This window comes from Physcomitrium patens, chromosome 7 (genome assembly GCF_059467195.1).
Source record: "Physcomitrium patens ecotype Gransden chromosome 7, ASM5946719v1, whole genome shotgun sequence".
Taxonomy (NCBI): domain Eukaryota; kingdom Viridiplantae; phylum Streptophyta; class Bryopsida; order Funariales; family Funariaceae; genus Physcomitrium; species Physcomitrium patens.
Window position 1 is genome coordinate 10,091,654 of NC_143416.1, and position 9,617 is coordinate 10,101,270.

Here is a 9,617-nt window from a genome sequence, read left to right on the forward strand (position 1 = left end):
TCCTTAAAATTTTAAAATTTTAATAATTTATTTTATATTTTTTAAATTAATCTTAAATTCAAAAAAAATCAAAGAAATTGTTAGTTGTTGTAAAATTTATTTTTAGACAAAGTATCTTTATAATTGACATTATAGATTTTTCTAATTGTTACTTATTTAAAAGAAATTATGATTATATATTTTTTATATTTAATTATAAATATTTTATCTTTAATTATAAATATTTTAACTTTCAATTCTTGTAATTTTATTTTAAGAAGATAAATAAATCATTAAAAATGGCTTTACTTTATGTCTTATATGTAAATTTTAAAAATTATATATATTTTTAATGACTACTTTAATCTTAAATAATCAGTTGGTATTCTATCTTATTGAAGATTCAAACTTGTATAAAATATTTGAAGGATCTTCTTTAAATTCTAAAAAGTAGATATTAGCTATTTAATTTCTTATCTTTATTTTCAGAATCCAAAATAAAATCTTCTTATATAATTAAATATTTACATAATATCTAAGTTTTTCCATTAATTATTGCCAATATAATTTGAAATTTTTATCATCAAATAAATTACAAAAGTGCATTTATATAATAAAATATTTCCAAAATTACATTGCTTTATTGAGATATAATTAACAAACACACATCTCAAGTTCTCTTAAGCCATATATTAGCATTATTAAATCTCTTGAGAAATCTTTAAAAAATGTCCTAATTGCTTAAAGATGTAGATTGTAGATTTACTATCTATAATCTTTAAAAAAAACTTTATTTTAAAAATATACACAATATAATATATTTTACTATTTAACATGTAAGATTTTTATGCTAATATTAGATATCATATTAATAATATAATATTTTTAAAATTTTAAGAGTAATAATATAGATGAATAAAATTTAAAATATTTTTTTAATACATTAATAAATAAAAATACAAATACAAATGTTTCAATAAAAATTGTTTCAAATTCATAGATATCTTGTCATTATATCAAGTTTATTTTTTAAATAAACTTGAAAATTAAAAATCAAAATATTTCTAATCTAAAAACATCTTTCAATCAATTAATCAAGGTGCATATTGATGTAGCTATTTGAATCAGAAAAGTTTCATCATGATTTTCATATTTTTTTCTTAAATATTAACAAAATAATTAGCATGCTAAGAAAAAAAAATACCACTATTTATATATTAATATAGAATATATATAATCATTAGAAAATATAATTATTTATTAAAAAATAATTTAAAATAAAATATGTCATTTACGAATAGAAATAAAAAAATTAATAAGTGCATGTAGAAGTTGTATATGAATCTTATAAGTAAATCAAATAAATTTTGAGGTTTTTTATTAAATACTTCTTTCTAAATCCAGAATGAACCACTGATAAGTATTGTAGGTGCATAGATAAAAATTTATAACATAAATTAATATATCATATTTATCATACTAAAAATTATAATTATATTGTATCTCAACTTAGTATATTCTATTATTCATCATTTTAGATCCAAGTAAGAAAAAAAATTACATACTTAAGTTAAAAAAATTATGTTAACTCAAAGTGTGTGTGTGTGTGTGTGTGTGTATATATATATATATATATATATATATATGTCTTTTTTTGTTAAACAGTTTTTATGAAATGTTTTAAAATTTAAAAATTATACTTCTATTAAATAAAATGTATCTACCTTTAATGATAATAGTAGTAATTATAATTTAAGCCTTTTATAATTCTATTTAAAATAAAATACATAAATATTTGTGATTCAATCTAACTTTATTTCTTTGAAAGTATATATATATATATATATATATATATATTGAAATGACCACCCTATCTAAAATAATAAAACTTAATCAACTTCAATCAATTAAAATGAAAACAATTGATTCTTTACTTGCAAGGGGCCCAAGTATCAAAAATATTTTTTTAACGTTTAAATTTGGGTCCTATTTCTCCCTATATAGAATTAATTTGAAATGTATTCTTTTGCATGCAAAAACGTATGAGAGTGGTCCAATGAAAGCTAAAAAACCTTATTTGCTTTTGAAAGTAGGTAAAGAATCTAAAACATGTGGTACCACCTATAACACAAAGTCTATACATGAAAAGTTTTTCTTGTGCGAAACATTATGTTCATATATGGCTCTCAGCACTATGAGGATCTTAAGGCTTAAAATCATGCATCAGATTTGAAATAAGCTTTTGGAACAAAAGCGCAATGCATGCATGTTTGTATGTATATATATATATATATATATATATAGAAACAGAAACAATAAAGTGTGTTTGATTCCCAAAATCAAATTTGAGAAAAGCTTTTGGGATGAATTACAGAAAGTGCAATATATATGTATATGCATATAAAATAAAGTGAGTTAGATTCCGAAAGGTTTCTTAAATGAGAATGGTGGGATTACAAATGGAATATGTTTTGAAATATTCTAAAATGGTTGAACTATGAAGTTGAAGAGATGATAATAAAGTTTAACATGAGTCCCAAACAAGTATTATTTGTACCTTTCGCTTCTAGCACACGCCCGAAGATCTCAAATTACATAGTTGGATAAGTTTACGTTCTATATCAAACCCAGTGGCGTCACAGGCGGCACAGCGAGGGGACATTCGCCCTCGGCGACGTCGCTGCATGGGGGTGTCCTGGCCGTCCAATCGCCTCGATTCACAAGTCGCTACGCTTCCTGGTGATCGTGCGGCCTCAGTGCCCAGGCTTTGGGCCTGCAACTCTCCTCCTCCTCACACCTGCTTCCCTCTCGTTTCCACTGAAATCCGCACCACAACTCTCCAATTTTACGACATGTTGTTCCTCATGAATTTTTCACCTCTCTGTCGTCGCGACGCTACCGCTCCTTCTGCGGCTCACCATGAAGGTTGTCGTGGGGCAGCGTGTTTGGTGGCAGTGCACCAGCCCATTTTGTATCAGTTTCCCTCCTGATTTGAGAGTCTGATCGGACAAAGGCAGCTGATGCTATCCGGGAGTTTAAGCTGAGAAAGCAGGGTATAATATTTCTTAGAACTGGTGTGGAGTTTACCGGGAATGAATGTTATAAGTTGCCGAGATTGCATTTGTGTGTGGGTGCGTTTTTAGACACTCTGAGGTTCGATCTTGGCAGTGGAGCGTTGCACCTGCATTTCGTAGTGGCCCTTCCAGGAGTTGGCGCGGCAAACTTTGTTGCCACGTTTCTACGCGATTTTGATTGTGTCATACATGTTTTTGAGCCCAGTGCGATACTCTGTGGTAATCCTGGGCGAGGGGTTTGTGGCAGAGGGGACTGTGTGTACTGAGTCGCAAATTTAGAACAAAATTTAATCACAGACGGCTTCCACGGCAAAATTCATTTCCCCCATAGAGTTGCAGCCAAGAAACAAAATGTGAGGGAACAACGTTCTAGCTCGTTTTGCAATTGGTTATCAGTGTCCTACTTGTTCTTCCCCCTAATGCTTCTGCACATTTTCCCCAGATCTGAGGTCACTGTGGCGCCGCTTATTGTTAACTAGTTTTTGCACGGAGAGGGACCCCCTTTCGTCATCTCTGGTACGTTTCGTCTCCATCCCTAATCCTCTCTTCTCAGCACTTCGACCTAGCAGTAAATGAGCTCGTTTCTGTTTCATCGTGAGATGGTGGAACTTTACAGTCACACTTTCAATCTCACGATAGAGGTCTGCTGTTGGGTTCGTCCGTCTAAGTTCATGATCCTGTCTCGTCTTCGCTAAGCCCTAGGCTGTTGCATTTCCGAGCAGATCTCTTCAATCATCGTCTTCAACCTTAATCAATAGTGTTCGTATCCATTTTGGAGCACCACCTCAGATGCTTATTGGGTGCGTCGATGATTTCAGACCCAGTGTATGGTCTGCATACTTGTCAACCAAACCTCCGTCATGAATGGCTCTGTTTCGCACATGCGCGTTCTATTTCGAGTATCCTTGCCTCGGTGATACACGAAATTTCATGGTTTATTCGGCTTGCCTTCGTTTCTACGTTGACCCAGATAGCTCAGTTAATACGGAAATTGTTCGGGAGTTGGTGCTATATTCTTCTTGAATGTGTTCTGACGCCAGCCTTTCCCTAAAACCGTGGATTCACTATGCTTCTATAACCATGCGAGGATTTGCCTCTTAAAGTCCGACTCAAATTCTACGATATTTTTGCTTTTGCACGACTTCAATATATCTCTTTGCTTTCCGGGAGAGTTAGGACATGAAAACAAGCATCCTTCTGTCTTTGCAAAGTCGCAATCTGGCGCTAATTCTCGGTTATGTACCTCATCATGTCTCATCTCGTACAACAGACCTATCTGAACTTGTCTCGTCTAGAGTTATGCCTATGTTCATTTGTTGCCATACTTTGGGGTTGCTAAATACATTATCCCCAACCTCACATTGCACAGCAGACTTCACTCTCTAGACGCACTTAAATGCAGAAACAGAGGGTAAAGTTTCTGGGCGCCGAAGTCAACAGTTGCAAATTCAACTCGTCGCTAGATTTACCCAACCCAAGTCTAGTGAATCTTTTGCGCTATTCACTGGTAACCGAAATTATTCGCTAAAACGATTAAGATATTGATGTCATAAATTCGCCACACACTGAAGGCTCTTCGTATAGACTCTAGTTACATAGTGACCGCAAGATTTGAAGTGTCATGCTGGTACTGATGGGAGCAGCTATCCGCAAGGTATGATACTCCTGTTCCGCCATCTCGAGGAATTTTTCCCTCGGCCTCTGCCTGAAAAATATTACGCCAGTGCTTGCCCTGTGCCTTTCCCCAATCAGCGTCGTAATGTTAGCTACCTCTATCTGCTCATTTCGGCTATCATATATCACCTAAAAATCATGTTCCAGTTACAAAATATGTGAAATAACTGTTAGGAAGGGTAGGCTTTTCCTTTTATCAGTTGGAAGTCGCCGCCGCTCTGTATTCATTCTACTACTCTCCTCTCTGGGCCTTGATTATAGATATCAAGTCGTAGTTTTACCTTTTCATAATTCTAACCTCGTTTGTTGACAGGATATGTTTCGAGTTTTATAATTCTACCGATACGGCTGAATTTGGTGACTTGGAATTGAAATTCACCTCATCTGTAGGATCAGGACTGCGGGAAACGACCGATGTCGATTGAGTCTGCATCCCTCAGGATGCTAACAGGTATGGCTGCTGTAAGGGTAATGATGCTGCTCGCGCTGGTGCTGCCCACGGTGTCCACAATAGCGGATCTAAGCTCTGGATACCGTATGACTGAAATCAACGAACTGGCCGACGGAAGCGGAGTCGTAGCGCACTTGGAACTTACCAGTGGGTGTGAAACTTACGGACCCAACTTAAAAGAACTCAGGCTCACCGCCAGGTGCCTCCCCATTGCTCAGTATAGGGCTCAATTCTCCTTTCTGGAGACATTTTTCCTTTAAAACTTATTCCAGAATGAGCAGAAGAATGTTCTCATTGATTCAATTTTTTCTTGTGCGCGATTTCCAGGTATGAGGACGGCGGTCGGGTTCACATCCACATTACCGACCCATTACTCCCCCGATGGGAGATCCCGGACATGCTCATCCCGCGCGACCGCGTGGAGCATATACCCATTGGCCAATCAACCTCACCAATTCGTTTCACGGAGACGTCCTACACGCTCAAGCGAGAGAGCAACTGGATTGCTTCTCACCAGCTTAAAATTACCTGGACAAAGGACCCCTTTAGCTTCTCCATTATTAGAAGATCAAATGGAGATGTTTTGTTCAACACGCTTCCAGAGGCCGAAGGGGGCAGGTACGCCTTCAACCCCATGGTGTTCAAGGACCAGTACCTGGAGATATCTACCCGCTTGCCACAAAACTCGTGCCTCTATGGGTTGGGCGAATCGACTCGCCCTTCTGGCATGCGGCTCGTGCCCGGACAGAGCTATACGTTGTGGGCTACAGACATTGGCAGCTGGAACCTGGACTTTCCCTTGTATGGCAGCTATCCTTTCCTGATGGACATGCGTCCGGATGGTCAAACGCACGGAGTGCTGTTCTTGAACTCCAATGGCATGGACATTGAATACAAAAGCGGCGACTCGCTGACGTTTCAGGTGATCGGCGGCGTCTTCGACTTCTATTTCTTTGCGGGGCCGTCGCCCATGGGAGTAGTGGACGAGTACACGCAGCTTGTGGGACGGCCTGCGGCGATGCCATACTGGTCTTTCGGTAAAGATTTTCTAATGATTTCTCTCTACATTTTTTATTTTTTTATTTTTTTAAAAAATATGTAGTATTTCTCAGTTCAACAGCAATGCATTTGCAGATGGTCAAGTGATGGTCCAGAGTCTCTTCGCTGATTATTAATTCCATTTAAATGTTAGGCTTTCATCAAGCTCGTTACGGGTACAAGGACATCGAAGAGCTGGAATCGGTTCTGGCGAAATATGACGCCATCAATTTCCCGGTTGAGTCAATCTGGGCCGACATTGACCACATGGACGGATACAGAGACTTTACCTTGCATCCGGAGCACTTTCCCGAGAAGAGAATGCGGAGCTTTGTTCAAGGTCTTCACTTGAAAAATCAGAAGTTGGTCATGATTCTTGACCCAGGTACACAATCAGTGATGCTACGACCATGTGATTGCTGCTTGAATGAATTACTGTCAAATTTGCCATCAATAAATAGAACCTGCTTAAGCTCAAGCTTGTGCTGGCACTTGAACTAATAGGAATCAAGATCGACGAGACGTATGCAACATTCACACGTGGGAGGGAGCTTGGTGTTTACCTTAGAAACGGAACTGGGGATGGTTATTACGTCACTCAAGTGTGGCCGGGAGCCACCCACATTCCTGACTTTCTGCACCCCAACGCGCTTGATTGGTGGACCAAGGAGGTGGAAGAGTTTTACAAGATTGTTCCTTTCGATGGAATCTGGTTGGATATGAATGAGCCAGCAAATTTCTGCAGCGGGCCGAACTGCTGGTTCGACCCTGCTGTGCCGTGCATTATCATCGACTCTTGCTGCATGACTTGCGACAATGATCCGGATAAGCTCACGCGCTGGGATAATCCGCCCTACAAAATCAACGGCTATAAGTCCAAATTGCCGATTTATAAGAACACCGTGGCTACAAGTGCCCTGCATTACGACGGCACCCCGGTTTATAACACTCACAACGTCTACGGTATGGCCGAAGGACTCGCCACCTACAAAGCCTTGGAGAAGGTAACGAGTTTAAACTCACAGCCGATTTCGACAGATAAAGTGACGAGGACGACGAATTCGACTATTTCTGAATTTTTGAAATAAAATATGCTGCTGTGCAAACTCATATGTGAGAAGCTTTGGGATGGTTTTGGGATGCAGGTACAAAAGAAGCGGCCATTTGTTTTGTCTCGGTCTTCCTTCGTGGGCGGGGGTGCACACTCCGCGCACTGGACTGGTGACAACGGTGCGACATGGACCGACATGAAACACTCGATCGCCAGTATGCTGAACTCTGGCTTGTTTGGAGTACCAATGGTGGGCGTCGACCTCTGTGGATTCTACATGGAGACAAACGAGGAACTTTGCGAGCGGTGGACGCAACTCGGGGCATTCTACCCTTTCGCCCGTTCCCATTCCGACATTCACACAGGCCCGCAAGAGATTTACCTCTGGAAGTCCGTCACCGAGACGGCCTCAAAAGCATTTTACTGGCGATATCGTCTTCTACCCTTCTTCTACACGCTCATGTACGAGGCGCATACGTCCGGCGCTCCGATAGCTCGGCCCCTCTTTTTCGAGTACTGGGAGGACAAAGAGACGTGGGAGATCGACACCCAATTCCTCCTCGGGAGTTCCATCCTTGTCTCCCCGGTTTTGGAACCTAATCAAACCTCCGTGCGCGCTTATTTTCCGAAAGGCATATGGTACAACCTCTTCGACACGTCTGACGTGATCCGCGCGGAGGACCACGGGATCTGGAAGCACCTCTCCGCACCCAAGGACACGATCAACGTCCATGTCCGGCGAGGTTCAATCGTCCCAATGCAGGACTTCGCCATGACGACCACGCTCGCAAGGAAGACCCCCTTCTCCCTCTTGGTGGCTTTCGCACCATCCTTCCACTTTGCGGAGTTCTGCGCGGCGGGACGCTCGATCGTCTGCCGGGGCATTGACAGGGAGTTCGCCACGGGGCAAATTTATCTCGACGACGACGCCCAACCTACCATGGACATCACCGAGGGGCGAGCCTCACTTGTAAAGCTGGAGGCGATTCGTACCTACGGGCACTACGTCCTGCGCTCCACTGTGACCCAGCCAGACTGTGCCATCAATCAGAGGCTAATAATCAACACCGTTGTGGTTCTCGGCTTGCAGGCGCGGCCGTTCAGCGTGCATTTGAACGGCCGTCTCGCATCGGTCCAGGTGAACGCAAATGACTCCATGATGGAGCTTTCGGGACTGAACCTCTTCGTCCGTGAAGCCTTCGAGCTAATCTGGAACATCATGCCCAATGGTAACGGCGTTCATTCCCGCTAGGAATATGACTGCACATTGAAATCCTGGTTGTAAACCTACCCATTTGTGTAGACTAGACTTCCATTTACTGATCTCTGCTTCGACAGATCGATCTGATCTACCTGTCACTGCTTCGGACCTATCCCCAAGTCTACAGCGCTGTTGATTAATCGAACTCGTGAAGGAGGCGACTGAGGAAATTAGCAGGCTTAACAATTCTAGTTGTATTGTTCTTCGTATTTTTCTAGGTGTTGGCCTGCAGCCATATGGTCTTCGTTGTCATTTTTAGGAGTTAGTTGGCCTGCATGGTGCAGATAGACAGACGGACAGACTAGTATTTCTAGTGACGATGGTGGCGTGGCTTAACCTAGAAAAAGAAGTGTCGGTATGGTTTGTTTCAATATGACTTTACGTTGTACTCTCGAATTCAACATCAAAATGTGGCCTGAAATTGATTCAAATATCAAAAAGCCTTGGCAGTGGATAGGTTTCGGTATTTGCTTACAAAGTGCTTGTTTTGAGGAGTTATGGGGTGGAAAAGCCATGATTGTTGTAGAATCAACTTGGCAAAAAGATCACTTTAACCTTAATCGATGCATTCTCTTAAAAACATATTAGCTGAACAAGAGTTTTGTTGATCATATACTTTTCTATGTATGACTATTAAAGTTGCTCTAAGATATAGAATTCTTAATTGGTTTACAAATAATGCATTTTTTTTTAACTAAATCATTTGTTAAATGAAATGATTCTACTAATAAGTCATAGATTATCTTATAACATGATGTCCTTGATTTTAAAATTGTATCACCAAATTAAGATTTTAAAAATTATATTAGAATTAAGGTAAAAATATTTTATTAACTAATAATTATGTTATGTATTAAAATTTTGATTTATATAATACAATATTATAATAATAAAACTATAGGTTTTTTTTTTTAAAATATTATTTAAGTACATTTTATAATTCTAAAAAATCATTATACCATATCATTCAGTTTTTAAAATAATAATTTAAAAATAGAATATTTAGGTATTAAGAATATTATTTAAATTCTCAAAAATCAAATTAAATCATATAACTATTATGAAACTGCAAAGATTCTAATTTTGTGT

General features: G+C 39.1%; 1 protein-coding gene across 1 annotated transcript; it reads left to right on the forward strand.

Annotated features, from left to right (window-relative positions):
* The first annotated feature begins 2,992 nt into the window (after positions 1-2,992).
* LOC112284528 (putative alpha-glucosidase Os06g0675700) lies at positions 2,993-8,968 on the forward strand. Its single transcript, XM_024524401.3, has 7 exons — positions 2,993-3,406; positions 3,496-3,569; positions 5,041-5,377; positions 5,506-6,215; positions 6,371-6,601; positions 6,721-7,220; positions 7,362-8,968. Exons 3-7 carry the CDS (start codon positions 5,142-5,144, stop codon positions 8,517-8,519), a joined length of 2,835 nt encoding a protein of 944 aa, XP_024380169.1. The 5' UTR covers positions 2,993-3,406; positions 3,496-3,569; positions 5,041-5,141; the 3' UTR covers positions 8,520-8,968.
* The last annotated feature ends 649 nt before the right edge of the window (positions 8,969-9,617 follow it).